Consider the following 21214-nt stretch of genomic DNA (forward strand, 5'->3'; position numbering starts at 1 on the left):
TAACTAATGATATTTTAAAAAGTAAAAAGCAAAACAATTTGAAACTATTTACAAAACTAATGATAAAGATTTATATTGAGATTCTTCCAGAAGGTATGGATATTTCAATAATTTATGTTGAAAATGAGTTCTTGAAATGTATTTTTGGAGGCAATGAAATTAATATCCTCCTCCCTACATTTTTTGAACTATATTTTGTCCTTTTCAAATGATTTTTCCATTTTGGAAACATTAATTTAGAAGGAGTGTTTTAGATCACAAAATTTGAATTGGTATGATAAAAAATTTGAAAAGAGATATTTAATTGTTAAAATTGATAAAACTACAAAAACTAGAGAGGAAATTGTTAAATTTGAATTAATGTATTTGTTGTTATGATAATCATATAAAAACAGGTACAACGTTTTCAGTGGCTCTTTATTAGATTCTCAATAAATATAAATAAAATAAAAAAGTTGCGTTCTTTGATTCTTTATTTATTAGGTTTCGATCTTTCCGAATAATTAAAAATCCCATTTCCATTTGATTTTCCTCAAAAAAACCCAATCCCTTCCCTCCCTTTTCCCCGATTTTCAATTTTTTTTCACGATCATCGGATTTCTTCCTTTTCGGATTCCGATTCCGATCACACCACGATACCGGGTTTCAATGGAAACCCATCTCAACCCTCTCCCTTTCTTCTTCTCAATCTTCTTCACGATCTACGTTATTGCTTATTTCCTCTTGTTTCGCAATTGGAGCCCTAAGATCCGACCAGAAGCTGCCAGTTGCGCTATTTCCTTCGCGCATGGCACCCCCGCCGTCTTCTTAGCCTCCGGCGCCATTCTCTCCGACGCCGGTCGTGGTTTTGCCTCACCCAACTCCGATCTTCAAAACCTTGTCCTCGATTACAGCATCGCCTATTTTCTAATGGATCTATTGCACTATCTCATCTTCTTCCCTTCAGATTTGCTCTTCATCGCTCATCATTTGGTCACTCTCTTCGTCTTCGTTACTTGCCGTTACCTTGTCTCTCATGGCGCTTATGCGATTCTTGTTCTTCTCATTCTCGCTGAGGTTACCAGTTTTTGCCAGAACGTTTGGACGTTGGCTAGAGCCAGAAGAGCCGATGTTGAGTTCGCTGATAGAGTTTATAATATTCTGTCTCCTCCTTTTTATGTGCTGTATTCGATTGTGAGGGGTTTTGTTGGGCCTTACTTTCTTTACAAGATGGGTGAGTTCTTCTTCAATGGAGGAGCTGAGACTGTGATTCCTACATGGGTATGGATGTCTTGGATATTTGTTGTTGCTGCTGCCATTTCTGTGAGTATTTTGTGGATTACCAATCTCTGGGTTGAGTTATACAGAGAAAGGAGCAGCAAATTAGAGAAGAAGGGGAGGTAGGAGGAAGCCATTGGGGTTTCTTCACTTTTTTTTTTTTTTTTTTTTTTATGGTAGTTAGATTTTCTTATAATTGAAAGCAGGGAGAAAGATATTGAAATTTCTCTCTTTTTTGGTCTGCAACAATGGATAAAGAGGAATTAACTCACATCTGAAGAAGAAGAAAAAGTAGGGAAAGCAATTCGGTTTCACCTTCTATTTGTTGCTGTTTGATTCATTTGTCATTTACACAAAGAAAGTGGTGTCAAAATCTCGCAATGGTGAAAAGAGAAGTTTTGTGGTTAGTGGTTTTTGTTTCATTCCTCAATTGGATATAACATCTCTATTCTTCTTCTTCTTCATAATTTATTGTTCTTTTCCATGTTGTTTATATATAAATAAAATGAATGAATATATTATATATACATATATATTATGAATTCATGTGCTACTATATAGTATGATATGATTTCGACACATCTGTTTAATAATTTATAGATTCTGACTGTTCTTTGGAGCTGTACAACTAGGCTTGATATGGCAAAAAAATATGACAAAATGAATGGAGTATTTCGATTTTTTAGGTGTTTTGTTGCCCATCTGTTTGTTGTGTATCTGATATTGATAAACGAAAAGAGAGAGTTGAAGCCAAGTAATTAGAAGCAAAATTTTTATATTGATTGCGGAAGAAGATAAAAAATTTTGAACATGAAAATTACTGGTAGTTGCAACGACATTGAAGAGAGAAATAAGCAGTGTAAAATCCTTATCTAAGATAGTTTTAAACTCTTAGATTCTTTCTAATCTTCAACTAAATATGACATTTTTATCAGTCAACAAACGTATTTATGGACAGTATAGTGGCATCATCTGCTTATTTTATTCATATATCACTCTGGAGCAACTGGAGGGCAATTTATGAGTAGAAATGGTAGTTCTTGGCTTGAAGTATGATATTTCTCAATCCACCAATAGGTGATAGGACAGTTAGAAGCACTCCGAGTATGATGCATATCTGAAACCGAAAATGAACAGAAAATGTTAGCTCCACTTGTATATGAAGAATTTGTATAAAGAAACAGAGAACAGAACAAATGAAAGCATTGTCCAAGAACTTTACCCAATTAGTGCACCAAGATAACCCAAACCTTTTGGGTTTGTACATAAGAAGCCATATAACACAGGGAATCTGAGGAAGCAAAATGAAACGAGAAGGATCAGTAGGCAAGTATTCTAACTTCTTTGTAAAAGATCCTTTAGATAGGTTTCTTTTTTGTGTTTGTTGACTGAGATACTTGGAAAAAAAGAGAGAAAATGGCCAAGGTGAGAAGTTGTGGCTTACAAAATATGTTGTGGGGGCAAAGGCAAATCCTCCAAAGAATCCAAGTAGACCACCAAAGAAAGGGAAGGTAATGCCAATGAACATTGTAAGTGCTGTAGTGAGTCATAGGATAAAAAGATTAGAAGCAGAACGAATTCAGATTCAGCTAGATAGATTCATGTCATTTCCTTGTCTGATACGCAATAAAAAGATTGAAGTTTACTCACCGACATAAACGTTACGAGCAATAAATCGAAGTAAAAAACTAGGCTTGCAATGCATTTTCTTCACCAATACAGTTTCTATCATGTCGAACACGGGCATTGAATATATCTGCAGTCATATAATTGTATTATGTTTCGTCTAAGGCCCTTTCATACAAATTGTTGAAATGACATATATTGAGAAGTTTACCTACCTGGTAACCTCCTATAACATGGATAACAACAAACATGTTAGCCAATGCAATAAGCCATCCAGGTTTCTCTAGTGAGATCAGAATATTGTCTTTGACAGAATTTCCAAACGTCCAGTATCCAATCAAAGCAACAGGGAAGTAGCACAAAGCAACAACTATATAAGCAACAAGAACTCCTCTCCACATAGCTCGTTTCGAGGGCTTCTCCGGTGTAGATGGGATTGTTGCTTGGATTTCCAACACCACGCTGTGCCCTGCATATGCAAAAGCCACATCTCCCAGAGCATTTAAGAAGTTAAAAACTTTCCCTGTTGTGGTACTAGCTCTGAATCCATAATCCACATCAGGTTGTACACCCTTTGCAACAGAAGTTGTCCAGGCAATCGTCGAATAACTGCAAAACAATGAGAAAATCAAGCTCAGTTTTGTGTATGTTCTATTCAATTTTCATATATTTGACTATGAAAAGTTTTTTTTTTGAGAGCATATCATACGTTAAAGACATAACAGCTGCGGCCAAAGAGACACCGGACATTGAATTGAAGCTAGGAAGGTGGGAAAGTACAAATTGAACCGAGGCAAAGATCATGATAAAGTAAGTTAATTTGATACTCTTGCAGCTCGGGCACACGATGTCATGGAACTTTTTCAGCGATTGCCCCCCAGTGACCATATATACTATGTTGGTACCAACTTGAACAATCAATTGTTGAGGTACCACAATGTAAAGGCCTAATTTCTCACCAAAAGCATGTTGGCCAAGCTCATGGTATCTATCAAACCTCTTCCCAGGGACCATTTCATGCATCTCCACCATTTGCCATAATGTGTATAAGGTGATAATCCATGACAATACCAAAACAGTCACACCAGGACCCCTGCAAGTTCATAATCGAGGTCATTGTTAGGTCAATTCATAGTGATTACATTTATATTATGTTGAAGTTTCATCATGTTCTTTCTACCATTCGAGTTGAGTTGATTACCATCCAAGGTTTGCCATAGCCGATGGAAGACTAAGGACGCCAGCACCAACCATGGCGGTGACATTGTGGAAGGCAGAATACCACCATTTTGCATTTCTTGAAGAAGTAATTGGAAGCCAATCATCTATTGCTTTTTGTTCCTTAGTCTTATTGGTGATCTATCAATCACATAGACGGGAGAAAACATTTCAATGGCAAGCAAAAAACAAAGAAAGCAGTGAAAGAGAAAATAAAATTCTAATCCATTTCTCTTAACGAACCAACACCTAAACAAAGATAATGTTTGAAATTGGTCAAAGAAACCATTCTGAACAATAAACTTTTTTCCACCGTCATATTCTATTTGTTTACCCTAGAAATTTTTCTTTATAAATATTTTACAATATTAATGGATTCGACACAATTCTCAAGAGCATAATATGGCAAGTAATAAGTAGAAACAGTAAATACACATCCAATTTCATGGGTGTAAAGTGATATTATTATAATTTAGGGAGATAAAGTAGATTAAAGTAATGATTAAACCATGATATGGGTTCTTTTTGTTCTCCAAATATTTTTGAAAGGGGTGGCAAAAAGGTTCTCTTTTCATGATCCAAACTGCACAAATAACCTAAATATCTTTTTGGAAATTGGACCCACAGACCATTTTGGCAAAGTCTTAAAAGTCAATACCGCTGATTCAATCGATATTGCAATTCAAATGTGTGGACAAATTGGCCACAAACACAAAGTGACACGATTCATCAAAGTCAAGAAATTTGACAGTTGGTCCAATCTCTATCATAAAGAAACTACGTATCTCCATCATAATAAGAAAAATGAACTAAAAACTACAACTGTTGCTGTTACAACCAGACAAAATACATGATTTTAAAATACCTCAAATTTGATCTTTCTTAAAAGTAGTTTTTTTTTAACGTAACAAACATTTTAAAATCACTCCAAAAGGTTCATTAGAAAACTCTTGTTTCTCAATCGTAGTGTTCAAATAAGAATAATCAAATGAATTAAAAACAGTTCATAACAAGAATTCCCATGAATCATATTTCTTTTTTGTCCCAAATTATACATCATATTCACCACCACCATCATAACCAACTAAAACAAATTTTGCTATGTCCACAAATGTCAGTAGAGCTTATTGCTAATTTTAAACTAATAACCAACTAATAACCATCCAATCTCAAGATTTGAATGTCAACAAAACTTATAAGAACCTAATTCTAAAAAGCTTATAAGAGATGAAATGTTGGATAAGTGGTCACAACAAGTAGAACTCTTAACCTCTTAGTCATTTATTGAGATGTATTTCCTCTTTTACATGACACTCCTAGTAGACACTCCTAAGAGGGAACATACATATTTTGTGTGGTGGAGATCAAACTACGAAGGCAACAAGAAGAAGAAAAAAAAGCAAAAAGATTACAGTACACAATATGATAACAAAATAGTATGTGAGACTGAGTAAACTCAATTAGTTAAGGCATAATATATAGAGACAAAAGTGCCGAATCCCCAAATCCAATAAAACAAAAAAAGAAGGGTACAGTTTGAAAAAAAAAAGAAGAAGAAGAAGAAGAAGAAGACGATCATTAGAAGATGGAATTCAAAATGAGTTAAAAGACACCAAAATCAAAGGCAGAAAAACAGATTGAAAGATAAATGGGGCACAGAATCAAGAACTTTAGCCCTAAAATGAACCAAGGAAGATCGAGGATTTGGGTTTAGCTAAGAAAATCAGAAATAAGAAATTTGGAAAGAAAACCGTGAATGGGTTTGGATTTGATCCAAATATTGAATTGAAAAGGAAAGCGAAAGAGAAACCAACATGGGTGTCGCCACCGTCATTCCTTGTTCTAGGTGGAGCTTCAGTTCCCATTAATGACTAAAACCTGAAAATTAGAGAAGAGATTGGAAGGAAGAAGAAATAAAAAGGAAATTAATTAAATAAGTGAAGTATTTTTTTCCTCAGAAAATAAGAGAGAACGAATTACGAGGGCGCTCTATTTAAAGAGAAAGAAGGAGAAGGAGAAGAAGGAGGAGGAGCATCGTATCATCATTAGATTTTTTTTTATTTATTTCTTTTATGTCATATTCTTTGAATTTTCCACACAACAATTTGCCATTATTTAATATGACCACAATTTAATTGTCTCCTTTTTTCTTTCTTCGAGAACTTGGCTATCAAATTTCGTTCACATTAATTGATAGAATCTCACAATTACAAAATTTTTGAATTTTTGTAAATATAAGAAAATCAATTATAAAAGTGTATGATTGATCATGAAAATATAACTTTACTCCCATACACTTTTGCTATAGTAATAATTTTATTAAAATAGTTATTATTTCTAAAATTGCTATCATTCTAATTATTCTAAACTAAAACAATTATGTTTTTGAGTGAACGATTGTTTCTTAGTGTAGAAATTTAGATTGTTCCAAGTAATTCCATTGAATCCATGGATTAACATATTGCCATATTTAGATTGATTCCAAGTGATGGTGATTCGTAGGCAGATTATTGTTGTAAATCTTAAACAATAATAATTAATTAAGAGAATTCTATTTTAATTAATAATGGGTATTGTAACTGTATTAATATATTAATTGGGTCCTACAAAATATTTACTGCATTTTAATTTGTAGACAAGATATTTAACTTTTCTTTTTCATCTTACCATGAAAGCTTACGTTTGAATTCTTTGTTGACTTTGAGCTTTTGTCCCATACCAAAAGGAAAAAGAGTGATTTTGAAAAATATGTTAAAAATAGTGTTAATGCAACACTATTCACAAAAATACTTGAGTTTAGGTGAATGGTACCTTCCACCATTTTCATGCGAGGAATCCCACATTTTTTATTTTTTACTTTACTCTTATATATATATATTATACTCGATTTCACACCTTTTTATTTTTTCATTATTTATTATTTATATATATGGATGAGTTTCACACATTCTACGTTTTCTTATTATTTATATATATATTAAACATTTAAATTTTAAAAATATCTTTCTTTATTAAATTAATTAATTTATTTTTTCTTTTTTTCTTTCTATATTTAAATATCTCAATCTTCGATCTTCAATTTTTTTAATTAAATTTTTTTTAATTTAATTTATTTATTTCTTAATAAAAAATGTATCTTTTTTTCCAAATTTCAATCATATATTAACAAAATATATTAAAGAAATGAAAATAGTAAAAATAATAATTAAGAGAAGTTGAAGTTACTCCAAACAAAAAATTATAATAACACTTAGAAAGCCACATTACTAATTGAATGAAAAAAATTAATGTTTATGGCAAAAGGAAAAAGAAAACAAGAATTGGTTCAATTACAAATTACAGTCCAATACAAATAAACTATTAAATACAAATAAAAAAATCAAACGCAAATACTTGAATTGGCAAAAAAACATTTTGTGTTGAAGAAATCATTATAAGAAATCGAAACATTTCTGACGTTGGGAGAGAAAACGTTGGGAATGTTCTACCATTCAACATCGGAGAACAACCCTGACATATATGTTTAGATGTCGAAGAATGTATGCAATTTCCTCACGTAATTGTTTAATTGTTGAATTTTCCTCGACGTTGTGCAGTACGTTAGTTGAAACCATTATGAACTCAATTAGTGAAACGTCGCAATGGTTCCAACCATTTTCAATGCTTCTCTTTACAATGTCGAGTCTGGTGGAGTTTATCCACGTCTTCAAGATGCATCATATATCCCCCTATCTATTTCTTAAAACCAAAGGAAGGAAAAGATCACAAATCTATTTTTTTCCCTCTCTCCAATCTCACTACTATCTCTTCTTTCTTCAAACCCTCTTCATCAAAATGCTTATAAGAAAAACTTAATACCACTCATATTGTTTATATTAAATATATATTTATATTTTGTTTGGTAAAGCTGATTTTATAAAATGTTTGGACTGGTTTTGTTTAGTTGAATTTTGAAATTTAGGGTTAACTTATAATGTAAAATCTCATGGATTTCAAATATTATTTTCCTTCCAACTTAAATTTTCCACACATTTAAGTCTATTTTAGCAAATGAAGAAATGATTAAGATTTTGTCTAAATAGTTTTTTAACCAACTTAATTATATTTCTATATGAATTTATTAAGATATCCATTTTGTAATAATGCAATTGGGATAGTAAATTAAACTATCCTACATAATTAAATTCTTCAAAGTTAATTCAACTTTATCAATAGAGTCATTGCTGCTACTCTATATAGTTTTTCAAACATGGATCGTATAATTATTAATTTATAGTGTAAACACAACTTTAAGTTTGCTTTCAAGTTACCAAAGTAAATTAAACCAACTAGTTTAGGAATTAGGTGTGCCGAACAAAAAAAAAGTCTTTAAATTTGTGAAAAGCTTTTTCACCACCCAAATCTACCCATTAGATCAACCTAAATAAATTTACCATACAATATACCATTTTAATTGATAATTTTAAATATAAATATAAATATATTTTGGAAAATTACTTTAAATAGTAAAACTACTAAAAAAATATTGTGTATTAATAGATATGATAGAAATCTACGGACGTTGGTTAATGATATAATTTGAAATTTTGATATATTTTGTAAATTTTTTGATTCATATGGTGTATTTGAAAATATCAACTTTTAAATTCGTCCAAACGTATAGGCGTTGTTTCAAATTAAACATATGTATCTATTTAACGGATCAAATTCTAAAATGATATTTTTAAATGGTTTGAAAAGAAGAATACCTTATAATTAAAAATTAAATGAAAAGGACTGTTACCCTCTTCCTCTTGACTCCCATGTTTTTTTCTCGAGAAAAGTTGGAGAATTCGTATACATAAGAATTCGTATAAAATTTGTGTATAAATAATTTTAAAATTGAAGTTTAATTTAATATAAAAGTCTCAATTGATTCACACAAACAATTTTAGGGTTTTAATTATAATGATTACTTCCTAATAATTTTACTTTTTTTTCTCTTTTGAAAAAATGAAGTTCACAAATTAATTGATCCAAACATCAAAATTGAGGATATTAAAATGGATTCGTGTGTCATAAAATATAAATTACACAAACTCTATATTGTGAGGTAGGGAAATATGATTGAGAGTTAATGGTTTACTTAAATATTTTATGAGAATTGAAATGAATTAATTTATGAAAGATTATAAATTGCTGATTTCGTTGAAGTAATAACCATTGACTTGTAGAGTCGTCTAAATGAAAAATGCACGAAACCACACCCCAACAGAATTGAATAATTAGTCAATTATGATATTATTTTCCCTATCAAAGTATACCTAAGTTTCAACACAAATATCTGTGTGTATATATATATTCTTTCTGCGAAATTTCTTCCACATTTGAACCTTTAGATTAAATTATTAATATGTGCAATTACATTTCAATTTAAATTCTCAAAATTTCTAAATATATGTGGTAATTGACAATGTAAAAATTAGAAGATTAGAAGACATGATTTGGAGATTAATTGCTGCAACAGTTTAGGTAAACACTAATTTAGGTAAACGTTGTTGTAAATAATTGTCTCACGTTATAAAATGCTTATTGTAATATTATAATCAAATATTCAAAAAATCATGTTTATTATGGTGTGTCCATTCCCTAATTTTAACAAATAAATTCTTCATTGTTTTGTTGAGAAGTAAATAAAATAGAGGGAAAAAGAAAACAGGGCTATGTGATTGTTATTTATTAAATTAATTTGACGATTGAGACAAAAGCAGTTTATGTCAAAAATAGATAACATCGTTAGACGAAAAGAAGGGTAAGGATAATAATAATAATCTATTTTTAACTAATTAATAATACTATACATATAAAATTTCTAAGTCAAAGTCAACTTTTATCTTCTACAAAAAAAAAAAAAAAAGTGGACAATTTTGTCTCATCCTCATTTTGCTCACATAAATATTAAATATCATTAACAATTATTTATAATGAATAACTAGAAATTGAAAATGAAAAGAAGTTGCATGTTTATTATTAAATTACATTATTTCTAATCATTTACAATAATTTTATTCAAGGCGTATGTAATTATTAAGTGGAATATGATTTACAAGATTTGAGTTTGATGTGCGATCAAATCTTAATAAATGTAGAACATATGAAGACAAAATGATGATGTTGTAGAAGAAGATCAAGATCATTCTTAATTCGTATGATTTTTCTTTTTGGCTCTTAGTTCCCTTCTAATCCTCTTGGATTGATTTTGATCAAGGAAATGATCGTGTTGATTTCATCCTTCTCTCCTTTCTTCCTTCGAAGTCGTCATTCCTCTTGGATTATATCTTCAAAAAATCAAACTTGATGTCCTCGGAGAAGTAGGTCGTGCAACAAAAGGGAAGTGAAAAATCACAAACAATCTATTTTTTGTTCTAAGTTTCAAGAACTTTCAAGTCAAGATGAATTGCTACCTATTGTAAGAAAATACCCAACAAAAGTGCCATTTTTTATGGAGCTTGTAACAGGGGTCATTTTCACAATACAAAGGACGAAGAATATGCCATATTTGATTGGGTCTATGATGCCACAATTTTGAGCCATAAAACAATATTTGTACCCAATCTTACCACTCAAAATATTGACAAAAGATGTAAAACAGAGCAAGCAAGAGGTCGAACCTAAGGTATTTCTTGGATAGGATTAACAATTTAAGTTATTGAAATTGAAAGAATTCAAGAATCCAAGAATCACGAGTTACCATGGGATGGGGTTTAATTAGTGAGGTAACAAGGCAAGAATTGAAAAATTAAAGCAAACAAATTTTTTTCAAAGGAATTAGCACAACAAAAAAATATAATAATTCTTGATCGTTCTAGCTAGCTAGGGTTAAAGAGTTAAAGAGTCGTATTAGTTAGCTAAATTAAAGTGTTCAATCAGTTAATTTCAGACCACTGTAGCTCATTGATATGTACATCCATTAGATCTCCCTGCTAGCTCATTATGGAGTTAAACTTAAAACAATGTGATCGAGAAATTTAATTCGTTCGAATTGATTTAGAAAATGAACCATTAACAATATTTAGATAAAATTAATGATTCTAAATTGAGAAAAAAATGTTATTTAAATCAGATTTAAATAAAAAAATTTGAGTAGAGATTCAAATTAGGTCAAATGGATTGATTGGGACTCGTGATGAAAATAATAATATAATAGGAGAATTTTTAAAATAGTAGATTTTACAAAATATTTACAACCTACATTAAATTCTATCATGTATATAGTCATTGATATGCTACATTCAAAAAAATCCAAAATTTTGCTATAACTTATAAATATTTTAATTTATTTTGCTATTTTAAAAATGTTCCAATATAATTTTAATAAATTATATATTACTATTTAATTAAATAGGATTAATTAGTATTAAATTAGTATTAAATTTGAGATATAATGAAATTAAAAATAAAAAACTTTGGAAAGTCAAATTGTTAGACTTTGGCATGTGAGTGGAAAAACCCAAACCTTGAGTTGGACCATGACTAATGTGGTAAAGAGTTCATCACCTAATTCTCCACAAATCCCTCTATGTTCATGATGCTAAGTGTCAAATTAATATATGGTATTAATTTGCATGGAACTTAGTTATATATAAATGAAAATTGACTGAGTTTAAAATTGATGAACAATAAGTAATTTGATAGAAATTACTCTATCTTATTGACATTTTCTTTTCTACGACCCAAGTCTTAAGCCTAGAGGATAGTATAGAAGACTTTGGTAATGGTTTGCAATCAATTCATCATTGATTTCAACATTAAATTAGTCAACGTTTGAGCTCCATTAGATTCTATTGATTCCGCTGCTTGATTATGTAATCTTTAAAGGAGCTGAAAATATAACTTCACGAGATAAAATTCACTCATAATCATATAGGGTAAATAGATGATTAGTTCAAATGTTGATTTCATGAGTCCCCACCCTCTGACTAACCCGAGAGAGACAAGAGGGACTTGGTTTATGGTTAATTAGACCATAAATAAATTGTTTATTAGTCTAGAATATCAATGAAACTTAAGAAAAAGAAAAAAATTACAAAATAAAAAAAGGACATTTGACCCAACGATAATTTTAGATATAAATTGATTGCTATCACTATCTATCTCAAATAGATAAATGATAAATCTAAATGATCGTGTATCATAATCGTTTTGATTTGGTCCAAGATCATTTAGAAAATAAGTATATCAATATCTAAACGATCATTCGTCTATCTCAGATAGACAAAGATAAATCACTATCATTGTCTATCCCAAAAAGATAAATGGTAGATTTAAACGATCGTTAATCAATGTCTAAACAAACTTTTAGACTATATTATACGATCGTTTAAATTAAAAGCTTATTGTGTTTTGTAAATATTTATACGTTTTATTTTAGTTTAGAAAAACCGGGTAAGTATATAATAAATAAAAATGAATTATGTGGACGCACATTTAGGAAATATAAAATAATATTATTGAGTATTGGAGGAAAATAGTTGGGTGAAAGTAGGGACAAAGTAACACCTCTATGACTTTGGTTTGTTGAGTATTGAAGTCAGAACAATTAAAGCGAGTTGGAGGATTTTGAATGATTTCTTAAATACACAAACTAAAATTTATATTTTAATCTTTCATAGGGATGGATATATAAATTCCAAATATCTTTCTTTCATCATTGTTTTGACTTCTTCCATCACCTTTTTCTTTTCTTTTACTTCTAACAACATATTTCCTCTTTATTTATTTACATTTTCTTTACCTACAACACTTGTTCTTCTCAATATTCCAAAACCAAAACCTATATTTCTTTGTTTTTATTCACTTTATTTTTGAAAAAAAAAAATGAAAAAATGTAAATAATAAATCATGTTTTTAGATTAATTTTCAATATCAAATAGTTACAAAATGAGATAATTATCTATTTGTTATCAAATATTTTAGAAGTATTTACAATCTCATGAAACTAAAACTTAATACATAAACAACTAACTATAACAAACAAAGTTAATAATTATGGATATTTTGGAGATATTAAAATTTAACATTTTCCATGACTACTTCTTGTATGTTTAGATTGATGAAAACATGGTTAAACTTAATTTCAAACATGATCTCTAATTTCTTTAATTTTTTTTTATGTCTAATTGATCAAATACAAAATTAAAAATTTTGAAAGCTGAAGAGATAGCATTTATAATTATGAAAATGGAGAGAGGAAATAAAAGAAAGAAAAAAACATAAATCTCATATACACAAAAGAAATGTTATGTGACCGAACAATTTTACTTTACTCAACCAATACTCCCGTAGTTGATACCTTGATGGGACTCTTTATTGTTTCTTTCTATTGACGCCTTATATGAAAAGCTATATATATCTTTGTTATATGTTTGTGTATTTTTTTTCTTTTTAAATAAAAGTTTGATCATAAAAAAATGGATTGATTATATTCCATGAGTATCCTTGGTTAGTTTTGGGACAACAAAGTTGACCTGTCATACTCAACCATTTGGATGTGAATGCAACCCCTTGAACCATCAACTACGCCTTACTATTTGTTATACCATATGAAATCTTCTTCTTTTGCTTTCTTTTTCATTTGAACCTTGAATATAAAATCAATCCAGTGTGACATAAGAGTTTCGTAAGTATTTCAGATTTTGATTACATAAACAATCCTTCCCTTTCTACTTTCAAATTTACTTTATTTTGATTTCTAATCTCCCAGGGTCCACAAGGACCTCGTGGCCCACAAAAGAAGAAGAGAAAAAAGAATCATCAATTATATATCCAACCACTAAACAACTCTTCACACCTTACAAAATTTTCATATTTGAAAACTTAAAACAATTCCATCTCTAGAAAAGTTCATCTTAACTAAACTTGTGAGAAAACAAAACAGTGAAGTTTTGTTTTTCATCTAGTAGCTTAAAATCACGTTTCTATTTGTATACTCAAAGCTTTCGTTATTGACTAGACAAAACTAAAATAAAAGTGAGAATCAACGTAGTAAATATAAGCTAAAACGAGTTTAGTTGAATGATAATTGAACAGATCGCTTCCCACGAGATTCGAGATTGAAAGTAGAATGTTTAGAAATTGAGAGAGCAGGGAATGAGGAAAATCTTCAATACTAAATAGGAGTTTAAAAAGGGTGTAATTCTTGGTTAGATTCAACAAAAGAATGCGCAGTAAAGCAAAGGATATTAGTTGTAGTGTACTTTTGACAATAAGAAAATGGGTTACACACACAGCTCCCTCTTTTAAGATTTAATTTGGTAGTTATTGCTAACAATATATCATTTCAGAGGATTGACTTTGACTCTTCAACTCTTTTTGCAAAAGAGAACATATAACAATAACAAGATTAATCAATTATATCCACTTGTGAACATGTGGGGTTTTAATGTGCTTACCCAAAACTAACTCTATGTAGACATCAAAATAGAATTTGAACACACCAGTAATGTGAAAAGGAGAAATTGAAAAAAAAAAAGAAAGAAAAGGGACAACAAAGACACAAAACAAATCATTTCATTTTTTTCTTCCTAACATATTCATACCTAATTTTTGAATTCTCATTCACGTGTTTAGGGCTTTGAGTTGATTATTATACATTGTGATTGTGTTTGAAATAATAAGATTAAAAGTTAGAATAATTTGAAACCAAAGTGAATTTGGAGGGTTTGTTTTGAATGTGCAGTTAAAAGAAAGGAAAAAACATTATTGCACTAAAAGCATCATAAAATATTCCAATTCATCATAGTTTATCAAACAAAGAAAGTAGAACAATGTAGAAGTGATGAGTTAACATCGAATTTCATTCCATTTGGGAAATTAGGTAGAGAAGGAGAACCCTAAAACAAGCAAAATCCACAAGGGAAATTGAAGTTCATTGCATGGTTGAAGAACAAAACAAAACATTCCAGAATGAGAATACAATTGGAATTTGTGGAAAGAGAAGTTTCATTTTTGTCAACATGACGAGGAATATATGAAATAAAAGTGAACCCTAGACACTGAAATCGGAAAACAATAAGGTGACGTCGATGAGGATGACGATGAGAAGATACCTGGTGGAGCACTTGAGGAAGAAGAAGAAGAAGTTAAAAGGAACAGAGTTGGTAGAGATTGAGACTCAGAATCGAAGCTTCAACAACTTTTTGATAATGGCAGAAGAGAATAACAAAAAAACAAAAAAAAAAAAAAGTGGTTTGGGGCTTCAAGCCGAAACTAAGGGCCGTGAAAGCAGCTTCCAAATTGGATCAATATTACATAAGCCCAAAAGTCCATGATGCTCATGCTCCTATTTTAATGTATGGCCATTCTAAACAATAGTTGAAAGTACACAATATGCAAATCATGTCTACTAAATTTGGTCTTTCTTTTATTTCTTTCTAAAATTGTTTAGTTTTCTCACTCATTGCCTATAATGCCACCTTCCCCTTCTTCTCCTTGTCTACATTTATCTTTTCTCTTTCAAATGTGTATAAGTTTGTTTCAAATAATACTTTATCTTCTAATTTATCGGATTAGTATTATTGTTATATAAAACGAAATATTTGTTTATAAAATAACTAAAGGTAGATATGTATATATGAAAATTATGTGAGATATATATACACACATATTGTAAGGTGTATTAGTGAAGCATGAGGTGACAGTCTAGGATACATGTGATGTGTGAAGCTATGAATGTATGAAAAAGAGAATTACATAAATGTGAGATGAAATGATAAAAAATACATAATAAAGAATTTGAATTATATTTTGAAAATTGTAAATAAAACGAAAGATAAGAAATTATTGTCGAAGTAGTTTTTGGAAATATAAAAAGTAGTAAGCTGAAGCAATGACACAATGTGTGAAGAAACTAAGAACTCTTATTAAAAATTTCACGGTACAAACTATTCTTTCTTTCAAGGCAAAAACACTCGCATTCACTTCAATCAACTTTGCCCTTAGCTATGAACTATATGTCACCTTTATATACAAATAGGAAGTTTTTCATGAACTACGTTTTTAGAGGACACATTTTAACACATATAACAACACCTTAAAAGTAAAAGTTACGCGAGTAGATAGGGATTTGGTTCTAGTCCTCAAGTATTATTTGCCTTCTATCGGTTTTGATTGGCTAATTTTTTCAGTATAGAGATATGATAGATAAAACTAGTACATTCATCTTGTTTGTCTTTTTCTTAAATGTTGGAAGTGCTCTCTACTTTGGCTCTGGCTGACAGTGGAGGGAGACGAAATTTGTTGAATGATGTTAATGAGTTCTTTCATTTATAACTTGAGTCATGAATTCCATCGATATTGATTTTTGAGCTAAAAGTAGTTGATTCTTTTTTAGGTTTGGTTTTATATATTGTGAGGACGATTAAAAATCATTTTTCTACTACATGTTTAATTATTGTATAGAATTTATCCCACCATTTGAATCGATATGTTTGAAGAAGGCGAAAGTGTTATTTGTTTATGTGATTGAATAATTCCAACAAAAAATCCATGCAATATGAGTTTGAAAAACATGGGACTTATCAAAAGAAATTGAAAAATATTGCTGTAAAAGAATTTAAAACTTTTCGAAATTGGATATGGTAGAATAACTTTATTTAGGCAAAATATAATCTACCAACCATTGAACCATTATGGAAAATTTTGAATACATGTTTTGTCAAAACAATAATAAACCAAAAATGATTAACATTATTTAGTCAAAACATGTGTTGTACCAAGCATTTTGATAATCAATATAAAATAGGTTCCCGTAGAAATTGATGTGAAAATCTTCTTTGAGTATAAATGTTTTGATTTCATTTGGTTGGGGTCAACACTCATAAATGCTAATTTTTTTAAAAGACAACATAGTTGGTGTAAACTCAAGTAAAATTGTGGTCGTCAAGTGTTGGACTTAGAAGGGTAGGTGTTTTGGGTGTGCTTGGTGGCCAAAAGGGGTCTTAAAAACCTCCAAAGGGCAAGTGTTAAACATCCATAGATGCTAGGTGTTGAACATGGTTGGACGGCCAACCATGTTAAAGAAAACCTCTAATTAAGACAAGAATTGGGCAACAAGAGTTTCACCCTAGGTGAGGAAGGCAATGATTAGAGACAAACATGCCAAAGAACCTCTAAAGGACAAAGTTTGCTAAGTGGCATGGTGAAAGGCAAAGGCTAGGTGAGTTATTTAGGTAGCCAAATGAGTAGGCGCATGAAGTGTGCGGACAAAGGGCTAGGCGACTTGTTGTATGTGTCAAAGACTAGGTAGCGAGATTTAGTTGAAGAGCATGCCAAGTTGATTTTTGATGCCAAGTGACCAGAGAGGTTGTAGGCGTTTTGTTTGTGAAGCTCGTGTTCTGATAGAAGGGTTGAAGAGAAGGAAGCTAGTTAGTATCTCGCGTTATATGGTAAAGGGAGTGAAAATGACTAAATATAAGAGAGATGCATTTTGGTTATGCGTTTTGATCAATGATGCGAGGAAGAGTTATGTGTCCTAGCTAAGCGACAAGAGGAAGAGTACGCGTTTCGGTTAGCTAAATGCAAGGAGAGTTTGTGTTTTAGATTAGGCAAGGAAAAGAAGTTAGGAAATTTAAGTAAAGCTACTAATCCAGATTAGTCAGCGTCTTAGGTATTGGGATAAGGTTAAGCATGGTTAAAGAAGATGTTAAACATACACATGTGTACATATTTCAAGTTTTTATATATGACATGAGAATTTGGCGATTTTATTTCATTGCTATATTTGAGCATGATATTCAATATATGTTTGATTATAAGTATATATTGAATATTTCATTGGCAAGGATATTGGTTCATAGTTATTGTATTGCTATTAATATCAAAAATGAAATTCTATTGTGATGAATTTGAGTTAGTCTTTTCATTCTTAGATGGAAATAATATTTTACATGAATTATACATACAATTAGAAGTAGAAAATCAATTAAACAAAGAGATGATGAATACCTTAGAATAGAGTTTTTGTGAACTAAAGGGATTTGTTCATGAGATTTATTCCCCTAGTATTGTTGAACTTTGGATATGCTATGCATCTAAATACTTGAAAGTGTGGGGGTGTCTGATTAAGGTAACATATCATGTGTTCAAAAAATCTATGGTAAAATTGAAATTTTTTTATTATGTTTTTATTGATTATGCCTATAATAGTAGTGTTGCATATAGATTTATATTTTTAATGATAAATCAATTAGTGAAAATTTGAGACGCTATTGTGATCTACTTGAGCATGTCTATTAGCATGTTAACATGAGTAAAAATAATATTTCATGTATGTTGTATTTGACAAAATTTATGCATGATTTACATAATGAATTATCACGTTTGGTCATTAATTTTCATGAAGTTGAAGATATTACTATTACTTTTAATCACGTTTGGTTGAAAAAGGTAACTTGGAAGAGAAAATATAAATGACACATTGTTGGTCTAGAAAACAAGGTATTCAAACTCACTTAAATCTCTGTACGGTCTTAAACTAGTTCTTGAAAATTGATAAGGAAATTTTAACCACACTTTAGTAAACAATCTTTAAAAGTAAGTTGTTGATACATGTGTTTACTAAAAGTTGTTTGAAATTGATTGTGTGCTTATCTGTTTGTATGTTGATTATATATTGATCTTTAATACAAAAATAGATATAAGTAATGATACCAAGTTATTTATGCTCTCACAATTTGAAGCGAAAGATTTGTTTGGCTAATGTGATGCTTAGTATTACTGAAATTTGATTTTTTTTTTATGACAATAGCACATTGAAAACTGTGAAAGAGATCTGATAGTTTGATGATGCTCCAGTAATAACAACTTATAAATGCTAGTACGAGCCTAATAAAAATAAAAAGATAGTGTTTCTCAATCTAAATATGCAAAAATTATATGAAGTATTATGTTTTTTTATAAACTATACTAGATTTGTTATTGCATATTTTGTGAGAAGATTGAGTGTGTATACATAATCCTTATAAAGATTATATGATTGCTCTTCGTCGTTATTAAAGTATCTTAAGGGTACAATAGATTTTGGTTCACATTTTAGTAATTTTCTTCCATATTGGAGGGTAGTGCGTGCAAACCAGGTAACATAGACTAACGAAGTAAACTTTACTAGTGGATATGTGTTCTTAATGAGAGATGCACCATTATCTGGGGACATCTGTATGAGTGGCTTAGAAGCATACTGGAGATGAACTATTGTGGGGGGATAATATAATGATATTTCTTATGTTGCAAAGGAAACATTGTTACAATGACGCATGCATATTGACTTAAACATGGAGTTATTAAACAACTATTGAAAGATGAAATTATCTTCTTGGAGTACAGTATGTGAGGTCTAAAAGGTAGGCTGTAAGAATATGAATTAAACTTGACAACCTGGACTACCCAACCCATATTATATGGATTGGGTTAGAGTTAAAATGTGGGTTGGGTTGGATCTCGGGCTGGAGGGTTGGAGAGTTGGAGAGTTGAAAAATTCGGTTCAACCCAACCCAACCTGAATTTTATATATATATATATATATATATATATTATTTAATAAAATAAAACTTTAAAAATTAGGTCTTCCTCTTCTTCTTCACCTTCACGCACAGAGTATCATTCATGCTGCATCCCTTCACTCTCTCCTCACTATTTTGAACTTTACAATCATTAGAGAGTAGAGACAGAAAAAAAAAAACAATACAACCCGACAACCCAACCTAACCCAACCAATTACACCCGTACTAAGAGGAATTTAACAGATCCTCTCACCAAAAGTCTAACAAGAAAAATTCTAGTAATCTCAACAAGTATGGGACTCAAACATTTGATGGTCCATACCTTGTTATTTGAGCGGTTTGTTGTTATAGACTTGATGGTTTATAGCCCTATATTTGGGTTGTTCCAAATATGGACTCGATGGACATAACTAAAACCTTTAAAAATTCCATAGCCCTTGTATGGGTGGTCTTAGTATGGACTTGACAGATAATTGTAAAATCTTCATAGCTCCGTTTTTAGTGGGTTGTCTTTGATAGACTTGATGAAGTTGGTCTTGGTATGGACTAAATGTGAAGTCTTCATAGCTGAATTTTGGAGTGGTCTATTCTGATAGAATTATGAAGCACTAAACGTGGGTGTGACTGTCTTTTATGAAAATCAAAGTTTAAGGGTATTTTTCTACAGCTTTCATGTTGACCTAAGGTTCTATGTGCATGATCTTAAATAGCACACTTTCATCATGTAATCAATGAAAATTTAAAGAGTAAACATGTTATAGGGGTCTCAACCATAATTATTGAAAGTTCAAGAGGTAACTCACTTTTTCTAACAACGTTTTGCCTAATTTTACTATGCATCGATTCAAATCGTCTAGATATTGATGTTTAATTTTGCTATTCTAACTTTGCTCAGAAAACGAGTTTCATAAAATATTTTATTTTGTTTGCTATACAAGTCATGGAATTGTTGAGAATGACTAACATAACAAAGAAAATAAGATGAAAAAAAAGGTTTAATTACCGGTTGGAAGAATTAGTTGTTTTTTTTATTCCAAGAATTAATCTCAGTTAATTCTAAAATAGTTATTACTTTTAAATTTTCAATTACTTTGTTTAAAGGGTAGTTTTAGGTTTTGAAAGAAGGACATTCTTTTATTTTCTTCCTTTCTTCCGCCTCTCCAACGTTTCTTCTTAAATATTTATTTATTAAATATATTTTTATCGATTTAATTTCTTGCTTCAATGAGTATACATTTGAGTTGTGAGATTGCGTTAACCTTGAAAAGCAACTAACATATACAATTTAGCACCGAAGTTATAGATGGTCGTGGTACAACAATTAACACTTGTTCCCAAGGTTAGAAGACAATTTGGTGGGTTTTGAAAAAAAAAGATAAGAAAAGAAAAGAAGAAAGAGAAATGGGGCGCACGTTAGCATCGTTTCTCTCATCATTTCAAAAGAATTTTGACATCCAAAGTCTTGTTTATTTCCCGGGCCCACACACTTTCTTTAATCACCAAATCCAACCCCACCACCTTTCCCTAATTCACAAAAATGCCCCCAACTTTTTCAAATTTGGGCATCTTTCATAATT

At 30.4% G+C, this 21214-nt stretch overlaps 2 protein-coding genes across 2 annotated transcripts; one reads left to right on the forward strand and one right to left on the reverse strand.

The window, feature by feature from the left end:
• The first annotated feature begins 446 nt into the window (after window positions 1–446).
• On the forward strand, window positions 447–1741 carry LOC101208807 (TLC domain-containing protein At5g14285). Its single transcript, XM_004145669.3, has one exon. The coding sequence runs from the start codon at window positions 649–651 to the stop codon at window positions 1381–1383; it is 735 nt and encodes a 244-aa protein (XP_004145717.1). The 5' UTR covers window positions 447–648; the 3' UTR covers window positions 1384–1741.
• Window positions 1742–2012: 271 nt separating this feature from the next.
• Window positions 2013–6085, reverse strand: LOC101218627 (lysine histidine transporter 2). The gene is made up of 8 exons (XM_004145630.3): window positions 5916–6085; window positions 4085–4242; window positions 3593–3976; window positions 3099–3492; window positions 2908–3013; window positions 2702–2793; window positions 2480–2548; window positions 2013–2374 (listed from the first exon to the last, which is right to left on the reverse strand). Exons 1-8 carry the CDS (start codon window positions 5964–5966, stop codon window positions 2276–2278), a joined length of 1353 nt encoding a protein of 450 aa, XP_004145678.1. The 5' UTR covers window positions 5967–6085; the 3' UTR covers window positions 2013–2275.
• Window positions 6086–21214: the final 15129 nt, after the last annotated feature.

This window comes from Cucumis sativus, chromosome 3, assembly GCF_000004075.3.
Source record: "Cucumis sativus cultivar 9930 chromosome 3, Cucumber_9930_V3, whole genome shotgun sequence".
Classification (NCBI taxonomy): Eukaryota; Viridiplantae; Streptophyta; class Magnoliopsida; order Cucurbitales; family Cucurbitaceae; genus Cucumis; species Cucumis sativus.